Below are 19,367 nucleotides of genomic sequence, written 5' to 3' on the forward strand. Positions count from 1 at the left end.
CTGAATTTTATAAATGATAACTTATTGGATTTTGAGTAAATTAGTTATATAATTAAGTGAATTTCTTAGAATAATATATTTTGTGTATATATCAAAACTTTGACATAAGAAATTTATAAGTTTTTGAAAGTTTTCACATTTGCTGGTAAAAATTTTAAGAAGTTTTTAAAGGGTGAATTAGTAAAATTATCTTTTTATTTATGATTTCTTAAGTATTGTGTAAAATAAAAAGTAATCAACTAATATGAAAGAAAGAAAGGAAGGAACAAATCATAAGAATTATATTGAGATTCAATGTTAGATCATTCATATTTTACGATTATCACGTTTCGACATTTTTTTAATCATAATATATTTATGTAAATTATTTTTTTTGTATTTGAATTAACTTATACTCCCTCCGTCTGGAATTATTTGTCATGATTTCTATTTTTAAAGTTAAACTATAAAAACTTTGACTAACATTTTAAGATGTATTTTTTCATCATATTAATATGCAAAAAAATTTATAATTTATAGTACTTTTCATGTAGTTTTAAAATATCTATTTTTTTAATTTAAAATTTTAAAAGTCAATTTGACTAATTTACAACTGATCCTGTTTATTTTCCTTTTTCTTCACGTCCTTTAAAAATATATTTATTAAAAAGGCCATTTGTTCAATTTATTCTTATTTATTTCAATCATATTAATTTATCTTTATATTTTATTAAGAATAAAAGTGGAAGCTAACCTTTCATTCATTTCAATTTATTCATCCATTTTTTTTAGTCTATTTCTCTTTTTTTGTTTAACAACTCCTTATTAAACACCTAATGACATATTTAAGATCATAAAATTAAAAAATATTTAATACATTTGACATATATTTATCCTAACATCATAAAATTCAAAGTCTTTTTTACTTTCTTAAATTTAATATTAAGCTAAACGTAAAATCCAAAAAATTATAACGTAACGAACGAAATAGTTAACAACGACAAGTAAAACTAAGAGGAACAGTAAACGCGGCAAGAAGGTTCTTTGGTCTTCATTTTTTTTGTTGATCATTCCATTTTCTCAATATTTTTGACTTCCATTCCCAACTCTAATGTTTATTATTTTGCTCCAACATTATATTATCAAAGACCAACTTATTTTTTTTCTCTACCCCACCCCCCAAACTCCCCATGGGGGTAGTTTTTTGAGTTCAAAATCTTAAAAAATAACAGTTAAATAGACATGTTATTATAAAGTTATTAATTAGTTTGAAATAGTCAGCAATTAGACTTGCTTACTTATACTACAATTCCCTTGACCATAGACTGGTCTAACCAAACTATTCTTCAGTCAAACTTTCTACATTCCCTTTGTTACTATCACCTTATATTATATATAGATATTCTCTACTTTACATTCAAAATCACAAATCTTTATATGGTTAATTAACAACTCTGTCTCTCCCCTGTCTTTGTATTATTTCAAACGATTTCTCAAATGGATAATTACGGAGCTGATAATAACAGTCACGAGATCAATAGACTTGTAAGTCATGAATTAACTCAAGGAAGGGATCTAGTTCAACAGCTTCAACTTCATCTTAATGCTCCTAATTCGTCGTCTTCGTCAGAAAACACTAGGGAATTTTTGCTTCATAATATCCAGTTCAAATTTGATAGGGCTCTGTCCTTGCTACAATGTAACACTATTAACGGAGACAACTCTAATTCATCACTACCACGTTCTAATTCCCCTGCTATTCCGATTATTGGAATGTCTGATTCTCCGCGATCAAGTGAAGATTCTGATCGTGATCTTGAGCCTAAAGAGCATCATGCAACACGCAAGAGGTTTATAATTATCTTTTGCTCTTCTTATAATTAACTTTTTTTTTAACGTACGATCACTAAACTTATAATGTTACAGAAAAAGCAGTACACCGCGTTGGACTAAGCAAGTTCAAATTCAACCAGGGGCGCCAATTGAAGGGACTCTTGATGATGGTTATAGTTGGAGAAAATATGGACAGAAAGATATTCTTGGTGCTAAACATCCGAGGTAACATACATATTAAGATTAAAACGTTTGAATCCTGTATGTATTTATGTAGCAATGAGTACTTATATTTTTTGTCTGTTAAATGCAGAGGTTATTACAGATGTACGCTTCGACATGTCCAAGGTTGTTTGGCTACGAAACAAGTTCAAAGATCCGATGAAGATCCCAACATTTTCGAAGTCACGTATCGAGGAAGGCACACTTGTAATCAAGGTGGTGGTGCTAGTGTCAGTAACGTGAATCCAGCACCACCACCTTTACCTTTGCCTTTAGTGATACATCAAATTCAAGAACCAAACATAGGAAATCACGAACAATATCAACAACTTAATCAAAACCCAAATGAAATTCTCCTGAATTTTCAAAAAAGCCTTAGTATCTCCAAAGACGACTTCAACTTCAAAAATACTCATCATGATCAACCTAACAATGTGCCATATATACCCTCGTTTAATAATTATCCTTCATCGTCGTCCAACGATCATCAAGATTACAACTTTTTGAATAATTCTTCCACAATTCCAAACAACATCTTTGTGGAGAGTTTTCCCCCTTCCTTTAATAACATGTCTACAGGAACTTCTCAGCAAAATGAGGCAGATTACCAATTTAACTCAATGGGATTTGAATCAAACTTCCCATATGATTATCACAGATTCTCTTAATTACTAATTAATCTTCTAAGAAAGTAACTTAATTAACTCAAGGTCATGATGAATCAAGGACAATTTTGCAACCAATTTGTTACTAGCTAAGCAAGGGATTACCACTTAATTATTAGATGTTTCAGTTTAACCATTTGCTAATAATTATGATGATAATATTTATTTTTGTTTTCATGTGGTCATCTTGAATTGTTGTAGTCTCTCAATTAATCTTGTATCAAAACCTTTCAAGTTTTGTAACAATCTTTTAATCATTTGCAAAGGGTTAAAAGAAATGTCCTTCGTCGATCGAAAAATAGGATAATTTCATCTTAAATATGTGTTTATCGTTATTGGAATCGTTCATATTTGTCCTTCAACTTCATAAACTACAACTAATTTGCCCTCCATTTAGATTTGGTCTCAAATATGCCCTTATAGTCGGAGAACTTCCTCAAATTTGCCTATTAAAACTAACAAAAAAACCACTTTTTTTTTATCAATCCTTTTACTTTAAGGTCGAGTTTGTTTGACTTCTATAAAACGGACGCCTAAACTATGAAAAGTCTTAATTACCCCTCAAACATAGATTTTTGAAATTATTTACTTCCTCTAAGTCATGAAAAGTCTTAATTATCCCTTTAAACATGTATTTTTGAAACTATTTACCCTCTAATATGCCACATGGCACAAAAATATTGCTTCGTCAATTATATATAACTCACTTTTTAGTCAATTTCAAAAGAAATAACATATTTCTATATTTAGTATAAATTTAATCGCTATTTCTATTATATGATGTAATTTGATTTGATATGACGTTTAAGAAAGATATGTTTCAAATTAGATAATAATTAATAAATATTGTGTGACTATAATCAATTTATCTGGGATAAATTAAAAAATTCTAAGTTAAACTTTTACTTAATATAAAAATATCTCATTTCTTTTAAGATTGACTTAAAAAAAAGTATATCGTATAAATTGTAATGGATTTCTTTGGGTGCTATTTGGCATATTATTGAGTGTTTGAGGGGTAATTAGAACTTATTAATTTTCATAATTGAAGTGTGCATTCAATAAAGTGTGTCAAATTTATCTGGGTTTTGAATTATTAACTCTAAATATTTTAGAACTTTGAATTACATAATTTAAATCTTTGTAATAATAAATAATTTTTTGAAATAATATCCAAGAGAATATATGATAAATAAATAAGTAACCTTATAGACTAGAATTAAATTTTAAGTTCTATAAATAATAATATTATTACGTGAAATTGATCAACTATTTTATGTCGTTTAAATATTATACTAAAAATAAGAGTGCCATCAATCACTAAAAGGTTTTACTCAGCACATTTTCATGTCTTTCTTTTATTTTTACAAAGTCTTGTTATGATAAAAACTAAAGGAGAGTTATGATTACAAATACTTATTATTATGTGCTTCAATTAATATTAACAAAATATTTTTATTTTTTCTTTTTTGGACAAATGTTAAGTGTAAATTTTTATTGGCAAAGAGTTAAAAGAGAGTAGTACACACATTAGGTAAATGGAGCATAGAGGGAGAGCCAAAATGTCTTTGTTTTCTTGGAAGTTTCGCCGAAGTTCCCAACCGAAAATGTTGTATCTTGTAGTAGTGTATGAAAAACTTTTAAAAATTTAATTCTAAAATCCATGCTTCAAAAAAAAGTAAAAAAACTAAAGAGATAGTTCTTCTTTCATTTATACAAACACAAACTAAGAATATAGTTATATGAAATTGTTAGTTACTCTCTAATTTTGTTGATCTTCATGAATTTATTCAATTTAATTTAAAATATTAGTTAAATAAACTCTCAAAAATAAATAGGACCGCATAAATTAAATTGAAAAAAATATAAATAAATAATTTAAAACAATATTTTTATCCATAGATTCTTTACGATTTTGCCAACCATGATTCTTAACCGTGCAAGCAATTCAATGTTGTGGTGATTAAGATTTTGTTCGTTGCCCTTATGTATGATATGGTAATGGATAAGTGAAAGAATAAGTTGAATGAGAATATGAATTTATGTAGACAGAGTAAGAAATGTCATAAAGTTTCATAAACTTACAAATTAAATTTTGGGAAATTTCTGGGATAGATAAAGATTTGTTTTAATCTTAAAGTAAGTGTCATTGGCCTTCTAACTGCAAATGCTCTAAATATCTCTTTTATTTTTTAGATAAGTGTTAAAACTCATCTAAACTGTCTTTTTTTGAGTTTTGTATCTAAATTATTAAGAGTGTGAGTTTCATACCTTAATTATCATTTACTAGTTTGAGAAACATCTCTCTATTTAATTTGAAAAATCTTGACACATGGCATTCATCAGGAATAAAATATTTCACCTTCACAAAAATTAAATAATAAACTATTAATATTAATTAAAAATTAAAAATTAAAGTATGACTAAAAAAAAGTTAAATATAAAATTTAAAATATATTTCTAACCCCACTCCAACCCCCCTCCCCCTCTCAAAAATAAAAACACCCACAGATTCTCCTAAAAAAATGATATTATTTTATTTTAAAATATAAAAATTCTACGTCATCCTATTTAACCATTCACTTCTAATTTATTTATTTTTCACGTTTTATGTTAAATATGTACATATATTTTTTTAAAAAAATTTCTAACTCATATACTAAATATAACGTAAATAAAATTTTATTTTTACAAAAACAAATAATTTTTTCCTGATATGCATATACATCTATCAGTAAAACGAGAAAAAAAATTGGATGCAAAAGGCTAGGTGAAGCGGGTTAAATAAATTTTTTTAATTAAAAAATAAAATAATATCTAACTTTAAAATTTGAGGGGCTAAAATAAAACAAAAATAAAAAAGAGAAACGTGTTTCTCAAACAAATTACTAAGGGCCCGTTTGGCCATAAATTTTCCAAATAATATTTGGGAAAAATTTGGCAAATAATGTTTGTCCATATAATTTGTCATTATTTGGCAAATATTTTTGGCAAATATCCTAAATTTCCAAATACTAGTTTTTTCTAGTATTTGGGCCAAATATCATTATTTGGGATATTTTAAAAATTAAAATTTTACCCCAATCTTTTATCTTTTACAAAAACACCCTTTCTAGTATTTGCTTGCATTGTATTACATCATTTTTTACGTGAACACCAAAATAGTGATGAAATATTTAGTGAATATTAAATAATGATATGATTGTTGATGAAAATTATTAAAAATTGGCTTTAGGTAACAAAGTCATATACTTTATCTACTCCACGATGTATGGAATAATTCTTATTGCACTCACTCCAAATTACCACATTGCTTCAGTGTCATGGACATTATTTGTTATTGTTGTAACTAACATTCAATTGACTTGTAATACAAACTTTTAGTTAGTTTGATAGTTTTTAAAACTTGTGTGTATAAATCATATTTTTCTAAAAAGGTGAAATATATTTCCCAAATTTTATGGCCAAACACATGGTGAAATTTCACCCAAATTTTCACTTAAATAATATTTGCCAAGAATATTTGAAAACGCTAACTAAGTTATAATTTAAAAAGTATAAAATTCACTTTTTCCATAGTTGGGTTTATGCGTGCTTTTGCCAAATTTAATTTTGAGAATATGGTAGAACGAGGATCTTCAAATTTCAGTCTCCTTAGGTAATCGTCTCTTTATCTGTATTCAAATTTACTTTACTCCTTGAAGAAATTAGCTTCATTTTCTTGATTTCCCCATGAATTTAACGCAGAAATCAATCAAATCTACTTGTTCAAATGTAGAATTACTTATTAATTTCAATAATCGACTGAATTTTTCATCATTGTCATCGTCAAATTGTCTCCAAATTCTAACAGATTACAATGGGTCTGCAAGACCCATTTCAAACCCTCTACATAACTTTCTACCTAAAACCCAAAACCCCCAAAACACAGTGAGTCTGATATGTTCAGCTTTAAAGAATGGAAACAATGACCATTTGTCCCTCCTTCAGAAAACCATCCGAGATAATGGGCTTATTTGTTACTTCAGTGACAGTGAAATCTCAAGGGTCCTGTTGAGATGCCAGTCTGATTCATTTAGTGCTCTTAGTTTCTTTAACTGGGTTAAGAATGATTTGGGTGTGGAGCCTAACACTCAAAACTACTGTCTTGTGATTCATATACTTACTTGGACAAGGAACTTTTCACAAGCAATGAAATTTTTGTCTGAATTGGTTGATTTGAAGAGAAATGGAATGGAGGATGTGGATGTGTTTGAAAGTTTGCTTTCATCTAGTGGTTTATGTAATTGGGACCCTGTTGTGTTTGATATGCTAATTAAGGCTTTTCTCAAGGTGAATATGGTGAAAGATGGATTTAGAGCGTTTAGAAAGACGGTGAAGCATGGTATGTACCCGAGTGTTATTTCTGTGAACTGTCTTTTGAATGGTCTTTCGAAGTTGAATTATAGCAAAAAATGTTGGGAAGTTTATGCTGAAATGGGAAGAATTGGAGTGCACCCGAATTCGTGTACCTTCAATATATTAACTCATGTATTGTGCAAAGATGAAGATGTGAACAAGGTCAATGACTTCTTGGTTAAAATGGAAGAAGAAGGGTTTCAACCTGATATAGTTACGTATAATACATTAGTTAGTAGCTATTGTAGGAAAGGAAGAATGAAAGATGCAGTTCACTTGTATCAAATTATGTACATTAGAGGCGTATCACCAGATTTGTTCACATATACTTCTTTGATAAATGGCTTTTGTAAAAAGGGAAATGTGAAGGATGCTCATCAGTTGTTTTTAAGGATGGCTGACCGAGGGTTAAAACCAGATATTATTGTGTATAACACTCTTATTTCTGGTTATTGCAAAGATGGGATGATGCAAGAGGCACGTTCTCTGTTGCATGACATGATTGGAGAAGGGATGTATCCTGATAAGTTCACTTGTTCAGTTCTTGTACAAGGATTTCAAAAACAGGATAATTTGGTTTCAGCTGTGAATTTAGTCACCGAGCTTCAAAGATTTAGATTTATAGTATCTCATGATATATACAATTATCTTATTACTGCACTTTGTATTGAGAATCGACCATTTGCAGCCAAAGCTCTAATTCATCGAGTTTCTGGCGACAGATATGAGCCTGGCAATATGGTGTACGGGGAGTTGATTGAATCTTTCTGCAGATGTAATTTCCCCGATGAGGCTTTATGCTTGAAAGCAGAGATGGTATCAAAAGATTTGAAGCCTGATATTGGTACATATAGAGCTATAATTAAATGTTTGTGTAAATTAGGCCGAAGCATGGATGCTAACTCCTTGATGAGAGAAATGACTGATTTTGATGTGTCACTTGATATTGAAGTCTGTAGAGCTTTAATAAATGGTCATTGCAGGGAGAACAATTTCTGTGAGGCTCAGTCGCTGTTAAGCTTCTTTGCTCAAGAATTTAAAATATTTGACACAGTTTGTTACAACACAATTGTCAGGCTTCTAAGTGGTGAAGCTGATATTGCAAAATTGATGAAATTTCAAGATAAAATGAGGAAAGTGGGTTTTGCGCCAAATCAGCTGACATGCAAGTACATTATTGATGGATTACAGAAAGCTGTCGGAGTTCACAAGATCAACAGCTGAGTGCAGTAATGAGGTATACATTTTACATTGGGTCTTCTCATCCGGTGAATCATTCTTAAACCAATTAAAAAAAATACTAATGCATGAAATCTTATCTTGTTATGTTGAGCCAAACTCCGGTTTTAAAAAATTGGAATCCTGCAGGGTGATAACTGATTGCAGTAATGTCTAGGAAGCATTTTGTTAAAGAAATAATCCCCCTTTCCTCTGAAAAATACTGCTTCACATTAGATGCATTTATTTGGAGAAATCTTGTGAAAAATAATTATGTTCTAGTTGCCTGTGGTTCCTTTGCCTTTACTTTTGTTTCAAGATTGTACAAGAACTCCAATGTAAAAAAAGTACCTTCATTTTCTGAAGCAATTACCCCTACTTAATTACTTCTATATTAGGGATAAATTCATAGACCTCTCCCCACGTTTGGCTTCTTCATGATAACCTCCCTTGTTGTTTATGATATTAAGCTTACTCTCCTGTTTTGATTTTTTTTGCAATAATTCTTTTAGTATATTTTATTATTCATGCAAAGATATGGTGGTCTGAATTAAATTTCCCTTCTAATATACTCTTTTGTTTTAATTAATTTTTTTCCTAGGAATTCATTTGCCTTCTTCATATCTGTTACTTCGAAAAAATATCAAAGTCCTATTCTAAAGTTGCTGAATTTGATTTCACGAAATAAATCTCCACGATCTTCGACTTCCTAAATCTATGTATTGCATTTACCTAAGCCAAAAAGTTGCCTCAAAGGCATTCCTCTTGCCACCACATCAATTTGCCCAAATCTCTCACCTTTACAAACCATTTCATTATGAATTGCAGAGTGCTCTACAATAGCCATTGCTTTCCAAAGTGAGAAGCCAAGTCAGCTTCTCATGTAGTTTTTGTTCCTGTGGTCCTGCTAATTTCCGGGACAACATGAGTTGCATCAAAGGATGAGGCTGTTATTCATTTACGTGTTGTGACAACTCATACAAACAATAGTTACTAAAAAAACGAACTACTATATAAACAAAATTTCCGCATTCCAAATAAAATGTATAAGTAGGCCTTTATATCGCAGTTTCTATTTCAAAGTCTTCATCATGACAACTTTACATATTCTGTAGTGTCAGTCCAGATGGTCATTTAGAGAACTCTCCGAATGTAATATCTTTTTCTTTGGGCAGTTCAGTCTTTGGTGGCAATGATTTTCTTCGTTAAGATGTCATTGCTGCAGTGGATCTCTAATGACTTTAGCTTCTTTACTGAAAGGTGCTTGGATTCACACATCTTGAGATTGGAAATGGAGGTTCTTGATCTTGACGTTTCAGAAATAGAGGATCAATCACTTCAGGGTACAGGATTGTGAAATATGAAGCTATACTACTTGGAGAGGGATTGACATTGGTTTCTGTTAGAGTTGAACGTAAGATCCTCAGTACTAGAGCCACAGATCAAGTTTGAATTATATGCTCACTGGTTCTTTGTGTATTGTATTCAGCTGTATTATGGTCCCTTCATGGCTGACCTAAATTTGGTAAGAAAAGTTCCGTTCTAAGTTCATCTCTACCTAATTTGCCTCACTGCCTTTTTACCTTCGTAGTTTCTGAATTTGAACAAATCTTTTGATAAACAAATGAAGGTTGAATCATCTGACTCTGTTATTGCTGTATTATGTTTAAGCTTGTTCATACAAGAAGCCTAACATCTATGTCAATATGGTTCATATAGACGAGGGAATTATTTCATAGAAGTCCTCTAATGTAATTTCAATCTAACTATCTAAAAGCACTCTTAGTGCCCGAGTATCTAGTCCAAACTTGTGAATTCCGTAAGACAGAATAATCTAAATTGTCTTTATTAGCTAGTGTTGTTTGGAACAGATAATGTACAAAGTTACTGTGATAAGTAGTATATCTGACATGTTGTCAGCATATGCTCAAATTTCAGGAATTGTAAGTGGATGGCTAAAGAAGGTGTCAATGCTCAAAGGTCTGATCCTGCTTCCATAGTATTGGAGGTCACCTGTATTTTCCAGTTAATTGTGAAGATTTCTGTTAATATCAAAAGCACCGGCCTTTGCTGCTATGTTTTGGTTTTAATACATGGGAGGAAACAATGAAAAGCTTCTTCAGATTTAAAGTTGGTTTTGACATGCAGATGCACATCTGGGTTGGTAGAACTTCCTTTAAGATTTTTCGTTGTCAAGGATCTCATTCAACCACTCTATCTTCACAAGGTAGGTTAAGGCTGCATAGACCCGACCTGTGGGATTACACCGGATATATTGTTGTAGGGATCTCATCTCATAACAAGACCTTGTACCCTGCTGTTCAAGAGTTTATACATTGTTGAAGCTGATGCATCTGTCTGCTTATATAAGATGCTTCTGTTATCCTTTCATATCTCTGCTCTTAACCTATCACAAATTTGCTTTCGCTTTGTCTATACTTTTTATATTCTTTATTACATTCTTTTATAGAATACTATGGAAGCAAAGAAACCTCAGGTGTCATGAGAATATTCCTAACACTATTCAGAAGGTTAAAGAAAATTGCATTAGCATGTTGTATTTTTGGTGTAAAGAAGATGGTATAGAAGAAGTAGAACAATTGGTAGATCTTCGGGATCTATGTAATTATGGAAATAGCTGGTAACTTTTTGGAGGCAGCCAACATACACATAATGCCGAAGAATACAACTTTATCTTTATCAAAATAATTAATAAAAAATCTATGAATGCAATATTAATTAGTTGGGACTGGCCTAGTTGTCTTTGTTAAACTTAGATTAGGCCTGGACATGGATAATTGTAAGACTTAGAGATCCACAAGCTTTATGAAACCCCAAATTTGTGTTAAAAGACAAAACATTAGAGTCTTCTAACTCTTGTTATTACTGATGTAAGGTTGAAACTGGTTCCTGATAAAGGTATATAGAGGATTCGTAGCCTACCCTATCTAGGTTGTGGTTGAAGCATAGTAGCTTGATTGATTTGCCTTCTTTCTCTTTTCAATCCAAGATACAATTTGATCCGTCTTCTGGTCTTTTTGCCTCATCCTTTTACTTGGTCTTCCTTATTTTCAGAAACTACTGTACCTCAAGAATTTACTCCAACTATGACTAACTTCAGGATATTTGAGATTTGGGCCTTATCACTGCTATTGCACTTCTTGTTAAAGGTTGATACTTTGTATGCTAACCCACTTAAAGGCATACTCTATTTCTACAGGCATCCATAGCTGCATCTGTGCTGTATAAACCACATTAGGGGTGTGTCATCAGGTTGTCATTTGTTTCTGTCAGCCATTCATGTTGATGGTCTTACCTGTTGATGGAAAATCTGCCAAAGCCCTTGGTCAACTGAGTTCTTAAATTGGGCTAGGGGGTTCAAGTGGAATAAGTGGATGACCCCTTAGCTCTCGCTTGAGTGAATGTAATCGTTTACTTTAATGACACAAGTGTTCTCAAGATACTTAAGTAGTAAGTTCTATCAGTTACTATTTGTCGAAGCCCATCTTACATAGACTTTTTTTGAAACTGGTAACATGACCCATCTTACATAAACTTTTCATTTGCTTTGATATATTATGTGTCAAACAGGTTTTACGTGTGTATTGGTACTTCATAAAGACCCTTCAAAATATACTAAAAGTTGAACTTATGCAACCAAATACTTACCTGGTACATACTTGTATTCAAGTTCAGCAACATAGGTTGAAGCGTAAGTTTTTTAATGTTTAGTCCCTAGTTTATGGAACAGGACAACAACAAATGCACTTCACAAAATGTATATCCTAACTTGTGGGCTGTATCAAGCAGTACAATAAACCTTAAAAGGTAGTCTCTTACAACTTTCAAGCATACTGACAATTTTTTTTATTATCTGAGCACAAGAAATATTACTCGGAAATTTTTAGAAGAAAAGGTGATAATTAAGTAATAACTTCACGAAAATATTTGTAACAGACTTTTGTATTCATCATTATGGGGTCTAACCTTCTGTTTACACTCATTTATGGGAGTGATAATAGTAGCTGCATCCTTGGAACATGGTTAAGTCCGAGACTCATTCATCAGATCAAGCTAGATCTCCTTATGTTAAAATCTATAAAATTCAAACAATTGACTTCCTGAACATGATTGTGGTCTTTGGCAGACTGTTCTTAAAGTTATGAGAATCTAAAAGTGTCTCAATTTTTAATCAAATCATACAAGCCTATTGCCTTTGATAAGTGTTTGGTCTGACAGTAGCAGAAGTTAGGCAGTAAAAGTTTGAGGATAATTGATAAGTCATTGGGTTTATCCATTCCAACAGAAAGAAGTTAGAATTAAACAGAAAATGAATGTTGACGGAATCAGTTTAAATAGTTGCATTTCTATGAAATTACTTTTGCTCGTCACATTTCTATGGAGTTGTTATTCCAAAGTATTCAGTGTTCAGCTGTTCATTTTGGGTTTTCAAGACAGGTAAATCGCTTCTGTTTCTTCTGAACGCGCATAGTAGTTAGTAGTTAGTACTACAACAGCTGTCGATGTTAGAGTGCTTAATAGTTCTGGAATTTGTTCAACAATCTAGTTTTATGAGAATTAGAGTCTTTTAATATTGTTTAGAGGGAGAAATATGACAAAAAATTGTCCCTCTATTTAGTAGGGTAATTTTGTTGAGGTTTGACTATCTTTGCTTTAGGGACCTGAAGTTAAAGACATTCCTGCTATATGGTGTGGGGCTAGAAATGGGAGCTCGGAATTACATAATTCCAACCACCTCAGTTGCTCACTAGTCACCATCACCTAAAGGCTGAAGGAAACCATCATTGGGATTATCTCTCTAGGTAACTAAAAGAGCAGCTTCCAGAAAAGAAATTAATCATATTCTTGAGAGTACAACTTTAGCCCAAGTAGGGGCTTGCACAATTTGCATTATTTTCTTTTTGTGCGTGAGTTAGCCCTTATATTAACTGCACGATGAACATCAATGGTTAAGGATACATTAAATAGAAAATGAGTATGGTTTGAGTTAGACGTAGCAACTGAATAGAGAGATGTATAAATTGTTTTCTTAATGCTTAAATTTGGAATTATATTTGTGCACATAAAGTGGTTGCTAGACCAATTATTTTGTATGGGGCAGAGTGTTGGTTGGTCAAGAACTCGCACGTTAGAAGATGAAAGTAGCGGAAATTAGGATGTTGAGATGGATAAGTGGACATACTAGGAGAGGTAGGATTAGGAATAAGATATCTGGGACAAGGTGAATTGTGGTGGAAAAGATGAGAGAGGCTAGATTGAGTTGGTTCGGGCATGTAAATAGGAGATGTCCCAGTGAGAAGATGAGATGTTGGCTATGGTGGGTCTTAGGAGAGGTAAAGATAGACCGAATAAGTATTTGAGAGAGGTGATTCGACAAGCCATGACACACATGTAGCTTATCAAGGACATGACCCAAGATAGGAGGATATGGAGGTCAAGAATTTGGGTGAAAGGTTAATAGGTAGTCGAGCTTGTCGAGTTCTCTTTATTTGTACTGTCCTATTACCTTTTTCTTCGATTTTAATTTTTACCTATTGTGTCTTCTGCTTCGTTTATCGTACTATTTGTAGTTGATGCTACTTTTCTGCATTATTTTCTATATAGTTTGTTCACTACTATACTTTCTTTTCTTTACTTTACTTTACTTGAGCCGAGGGTCTATCAAAGACCACCTCTCTATCTTCACAAGGTAAGGGTAAGGCTGCATACACATTACCCTCCCCAGATCCCATGGATACTTCAGCGTGTATGTTGTTGTAAATTGACATGATGTTTACTCCGTGCATTATAAGAGGAACTAGGACAAACCAAAGACAAGAAAAAATGCATTTAAGTGCTTCTTTAAGTTGTACATCAGATTTGTATGGTATCCTAAGAATTAGAGGAATTGAGGGCCCAAAAGGTTCTTGCTTTGAAAAGGGCTCTTAGTGCACTAAATTGAGATATAAGATTGGGACAAGTGCCAACTAGAGTGACAAAACAAATCTCTTTTGTATATATTTTGTTTTGTGTGTTTTAAATTCAAATTGATTTGTTTATTCTTTTTTGTTGATGAGATGAGGAAGGGGGCTTGAACCAGCAGGCATAAACACAGTCTTTCAACCGTTAGAGGGAAGAATGGGGACAAGACATCCTAATGGGACATGGAAATCTATACAGCAATCAAGGTAGTAGGTCCCTCTACTCCCTCACCCACCCACCCCCTTCTTACTATTGGGTATCACATTCCCCTAAAACTCCCGAAATTTCAGCTCCAAAAATATAATTATTTGCCTGCGTGGATTAATGTACATGCATTTTGGATTTGCTATAGCTGTGTGGTGATTGGTTATTGATTCAAAAAGAAGAAGAAAAAATGAATAAATTGGGAGTAATGTATAGCTCATACATTTCGTGGTGATCTTAAATGAGTTTGCAGATTGTGAAATGAATGAAGTTAGGAGGGCCCCGCATATTTACTGTCTTTGTTTTTAAAATTTGTCCTGCATTCTCATTTATGTTTGTGTGCAGGTTGCAGTATATGCCATCTAATGCATATCTCCATTTGCCCTTTAATAATATAACATTTCATTTCTCTATTGGACTACTAAGTTTTACTTCCACTTGGACATAAAATTTTTTTAAAAAGAGTAAAGGGTAGTAACCACTTATTTTCTTGTCGGCCGCCAACTTTTGAATTTTTTTTTAAAAAAGTATGAAAACTCAAATTTGGTGACATGCTTAATGTGTTAAGCTACGATTACTGACATTTAATTTTGACTACATCCCCCATTAAGTGTCTCGAGTTTGAGTTTTAGATGTCAAATTGGTCTATTTTAAGTGTAACAATCAATTAACTGAATTTCAAACTAATTGAGGTTGTTTAGATGAATCCTGTATATACATTGTGTTTTATTTGCATTTTTTTGATCTAAAAAATGTATTTTAAGATAAGTTAGATGTTCCTTAATATAACAATTATTATTAGAGTGAGATACAATCTCAACATGACTGAGAAGAATCCAAACGATAATTCCAATTAGTTGGTGTCGCCCATGTGGATCCTTTTACTTCTAATGCTATACTTCTTAGGTTGATTTGTGTTGATTTTGAAGGATTGGAAGTTGTAACACTTCTGAGACATTTTTTCTATGTGATTTTAGATTTACTTTTTTTTTTTGATTGTCACTTATCATCATATCGTTAGAATCCTCATTTCGTACTTATGGACCGATTTAATTTTAGGTAGGTGTAGAAATGACAGATCATAACAGGCATTACATTTGTCTAATGCGGTCGTTATATTCCTTCGATATTGTATTTTCGTATATCCATCTCAATATGTGGATTTTACGACTCTTATCTTGTAGATGTGTTGGGCCTTAGAGGTTCAATATTGAATTCTGTATAGCATTATTGGTTTTACAACCGGTCTACTAAACGTTTCAAGTTTGATAGATATATTCATCTTATTGAATAACAATACCCCACAGTACTTCACCAGTTTTACAGTCTTATTTTGGTGTTTGTTAATTAAGTATTTCATCTATCATGCCATTCTACTGGAAGATTTAGCTTTTACATATATGAATTGGGTGCATTTTGGGCACCGGAATCCCTTTCGTTACATTTGTTCTGCTTATGAGGATTAAACTTGCAACGTGCATTTCTTGTTTTATTTCAGTTTAACCTAAAACCTTACTTCCAGTGCGCTTCCTCATAATTATCATGTTTGGTTTATTGCTTTGCTAATTCGCTAACTATCTTAATATCATATGCAATTAACATGCATCCTGTACCTCATCCAACAATATATACTTGTAGTTCGCCCCTCCAACTAGGGTAAAGCATGGATTCAAGGGACATCCCAGATGCAAACCCTTGGTGGTTGGAGATCTTAATTATATCTTTTTGTCCACTTGATCGTACATTTTAAATCAATGTATTTGGACAGATAGAATACACCTCTAAGTGAAATAGATAGAACCGAAGGAGCAAAGGAAGATTAGCACCATAAGATCTAGGTGAGCTATGAAAATTTAGAATTATGGAAACTGAAAAGATACTGGAAAATCGCGCAAGGGTCTTAACACAATTTGTCACAAACAATTAACATAAATATGTTAGGTTACAATATTAGGTGATGTATCATTTTTGTTGTCTGCTAAAGCAACTTGAGTGGTTTGCTGAAAAAAAGGGTACCAATTTTGTATGACAATGATATATATATATATATGTAATGATTCTATAGTGAATTCCAGTAAAATAATTATTTGGTTATTTGTTATTTCAGTGTTTGTTGTGGCAACTGGCAAGTACCTTGTTGCTTCTTCATTCTTGTTGTTGGTCTAATGAAGGGTGCATGCATGCAGACAAGTATACTGCGTACACAGTGAAAGAGAGAGCTGGAAAGGGTTGGTGAGGATAGTAAATGTGAAAGGTGATTTCTGATTCTAGAAAATACGAATTGGTAACACCGAAAATTGAGAGGCCTGGTAAATATTGTCCTCTCTCCTTTGAAATGCGTTGTCAGGAGTGAAAACCATGCTTACCAGCATCTCTTTTGTGTTTTGGCTATGTGGAACTCTTGTTCTAAGCTAGAGTGTCATCTCTGCCAGAGCGATATGTACTCGAAATTATACTGTGTAGCTAGGTAAAAATTTACTTTATACATGTATATATATATATGGACACTCCTCTGCTTCTACATCATTTGCTTCTTTATATTTTGACACTCCTTAGTCGTAAGAACTTTGTTAAATTCCTTGTGTAACAGTCAAATCTTTTCTACCGTTGAACTTACAGTCCCATCTCTTTATTGTTTGTAGTAGTTATTTGATTTTACTGCCAGTGAAGTAAAGTGTCGTTCTCTTGTTCCGCATTTTGTCATAAAACGCACTCCCATGCGTTCTTCATCCATCAGTGCATTTACTGCTCCGCCTTTCAAACTTCGCAAGTACTGATTAAATTCGAATTGTGCATTGCAGGATTCATATTCGGGGGTTTCGAAATCGAGACATACTTCTGATTAAGGATGAAATAGTCTCGTCATTTCATTGTCTACGGTGAAACATAAAAGTTTCAACTTGGTATTAATTTTTTTTTTTGATAAAAAAGGGCACGGAAATGCCGTGTGTGGGCATTGAAAGCTAAATTTAAGCAATGTCTGAAGAGACAAGTTGCAGATCTTTCTTTGTTGGGGCCCTATCACACTATGCTTCTCTCATCTTCTTTCCATCTCCAACATTAAATTTACTTCCTACCTTATTTACAATACAAAATTTGTCGCTTTGCATTTAAAACTCACAAAAACTCCTCTTTATCTAGGGGCGGATCTAGAGTGTGTTGACTTACTATTACTATCACATGAATTGTAATTTGTTTTAAAAATTCATTAGTAATGAATTACCTTCTTTATCTCGTACCCATATAATATTTCACAAGTTATGAACGCTGTCTAGCGTCGTAAAATAACTTAATGTTCCTCACACCTCCATTAGTTTTGGGAAGGGAGGAAAAAAACCTATTTGAAGGGAAACTGTGCAATTAAATAAATTAGTTTGGCACAAACTTGTATTTTATAACTCATAAGCTTCTGGTTTTATCTCTCCATCAACTTAGCGTTATCAAAGGCGAAAAACTCTAAGGTCTGTGTGACTTTAAGCGTAAATAAAGTGGGTTTTAATGAAAAAAGTCGCAAAGGGAGAGAATAAAATAGAAATATATATGTTTAGTCCAAAATTAATACGTATAACATGAATGATGAATATATGATCAATTTTTTTTTATAAAAAGAAAAATATGATTTGAAATTTTCTTCAATTTTTTAGTGTCGCTTATTAACGAGAGGTTCATTGACAAGAAAAAGTTACGTTTGAGGTTCTTTTACAAAATTAAAAATAATACTAGTATGTATACAACGTTATTGAGTCACTGAAGTTAATTTAACGAGAGAATAACAAATTTAAAATGAGAGAGGACATTATTCAGTACTATGATAGAAGTTTTTAAAGTTTAAATTTCAAAATGTTTTCGACTTTGAATTTTTGAATCTTGGGAATGATTTTTTTTTAAAGATTACATTTTGACAAGTGCCTATCGACATTCTGTGCTAAGGAATTACAAGTGGATGGTGTTATTGCGGGGCAAATCGTATAAATTTATGAAAATTTTAACTTATAATGCATAATATAAAATTTCGTTTTTAATCTGTTTCACGTAAAAAAAAAATAGTTTCAAATGAATTTTGATGGTAAAATATGAGAAATCATAAATTTATTTTCATTGTCTCTCTCACTAGGTATTAATTAATTTATTTTGTTATTGAAACTTCTTATTTTAAAAATCTATTTTTTACGTTTTGCTTCTTTTTTTTTCCTTGCTACTTTACTAGTAAGAATGCGTAAAGTAGTGCCAAACTTGGCATTACTTGAAATCATTTACTATTATGATTTAAAAAATGCTCTGATAAATTCTATAAGCATTTATATTAAAAAGTTTACGTTAGAAATATGTATTATCATATTATGTATAGTTAGGAGCGGAGCTAGATGGAGTTCAGATAAACACATTAGTTTTTTTTATAGACACAATATATATATATATATATATATTAACTTGTGAATTTCTTAACAAAACTGATTGATAGCTCTATGATTATGATTAATTAATGTTAGCTTTAAGATGCCTTTGTATGAGTAATTTTGTGTCATCGATCATATTCCACAAGTTATATCTCCATTTCTAGTGAACTTACGTTTCTTCCATATAAGTTTGACTCAACGCATTTGAAGGGCAAATATGTAATTTTCCGAGTTAATTCCTAAAGATGATAGACCGTATATTGGCTTAAATGTACGTACATATCTAACACAAAATGAAAAAATGTAAAAAATTAAAATAAAAAGTCTTTTCTATTTATCATATGGATAGTAATATTTAATTTTTAGTTAATATTAACAGTTTATTATTTAATTTTTGTCAAATATAGATTTTCTTTAAAATATGAGCAAAAAATGTTTAATAGAATTACTTTTTCATATGCTTTACTGA

At 31.7% G+C, this 19,367-nt stretch overlaps 2 protein-coding genes across 26 annotated transcripts; both read left to right on the top strand.

Annotated features, from left to right (window-relative positions):
- Nucleotides 1–1,311: 1,311 nt before the first annotated feature.
- On the top strand, nt 1,312–3,018 carry LOC101256065 (probable WRKY transcription factor 41). Its single transcript, XM_004234227.5, has 3 exons — nt 1,312–1,829; nt 1,906–2,037; nt 2,126–3,018. The coding sequence occupies exons 1-3, from the start codon at nt 1,477–1,479 to the stop codon at nt 2,700–2,702; spliced, it is 1,062 nt and encodes a 353-aa protein (XP_004234275.1). The 5' UTR covers nt 1,312–1,476; the 3' UTR covers nt 2,703–3,018.
- Nucleotides 3,019–4,157: 1,139 nt separating this feature from the next.
- On the top strand, nt 4,158–17,739 carry LOC101256354 (pentatricopeptide repeat-containing protein At5g40400). Of its 25 annotated transcripts, none has more exons than XM_069296142.1 (7): nt 4,158–8,334; nt 9,496–9,840; nt 10,254–10,295; nt 10,464–10,542; nt 14,402–14,503; nt 16,609–16,755; nt 17,303–17,739. In XM_069296142.1, exon 1 carries the CDS (start codon nt 6,432–6,434, stop codon nt 8,319–8,321), a length of 1,890 nt encoding a protein of 629 aa, XP_069152243.1. In that variant the 5' UTR covers nt 4,158–6,431; the 3' UTR covers nt 8,322–8,334; nt 9,496–9,840; nt 10,254–10,295; nt 10,464–10,542; nt 14,402–14,503; nt 16,609–16,755; nt 17,303–17,739. The 25 variants fall into 25 exon arrangements, with proteins under 25 accessions (XP_069152243.1, XP_069152245.1, XP_069152254.1 ...); XM_069296144.1 differs by having other exon boundaries at nt 16,688–16,755; nt 17,303–17,617; XM_069296153.1 differs by having other exon boundaries at nt 9,491–9,729; nt 9,805–9,840; nt 10,254–14,503; nt 16,688–16,968.
- The last annotated feature ends 1,628 nt before the right edge of the window (nt 17,740–19,367 follow it).

The sequence above is a fragment of the Solanum lycopersicum genome, chromosome 3, assembly GCF_036512215.1.
Source record: "Solanum lycopersicum chromosome 3, SLM_r2.1".
Taxonomy (NCBI): Eukaryota; Viridiplantae; Streptophyta; class Magnoliopsida; order Solanales; family Solanaceae; genus Solanum; species Solanum lycopersicum.

What these genes read in the sequence shown, in the direction of transcription:
- LOC101256065 (XM_004234227.5), top strand. Translation starts at nt 1,477, where the DNA reads ATGGATAATTACGGAGCTGATAATAACAGTCACGAGATCAATAGACTT. An exon ending in CATCATGCAACACGCAAGAG is followed by an intron (nt 1,830 to 1,905) that starts GTTTATAATTAT and finishes ATAATGTTACAG; the next exon opens with AAAAAGCAGTACACCGCGTT. An exon ending in CTTGGTGCTAAACATCCGAG is followed by an intron (nt 2,038 to 2,125) that starts GTAACATACATA and finishes TGTTAAATGCAG; the next exon opens with AGGTTATTACAGATGTACGC.
- LOC101256354 (XM_069296145.1), top strand. Translation starts at nt 6,432, where the DNA reads ATGAATTTAACGCAGAAATCAATCAAATCTACTTGTTCAAATGTAGAA.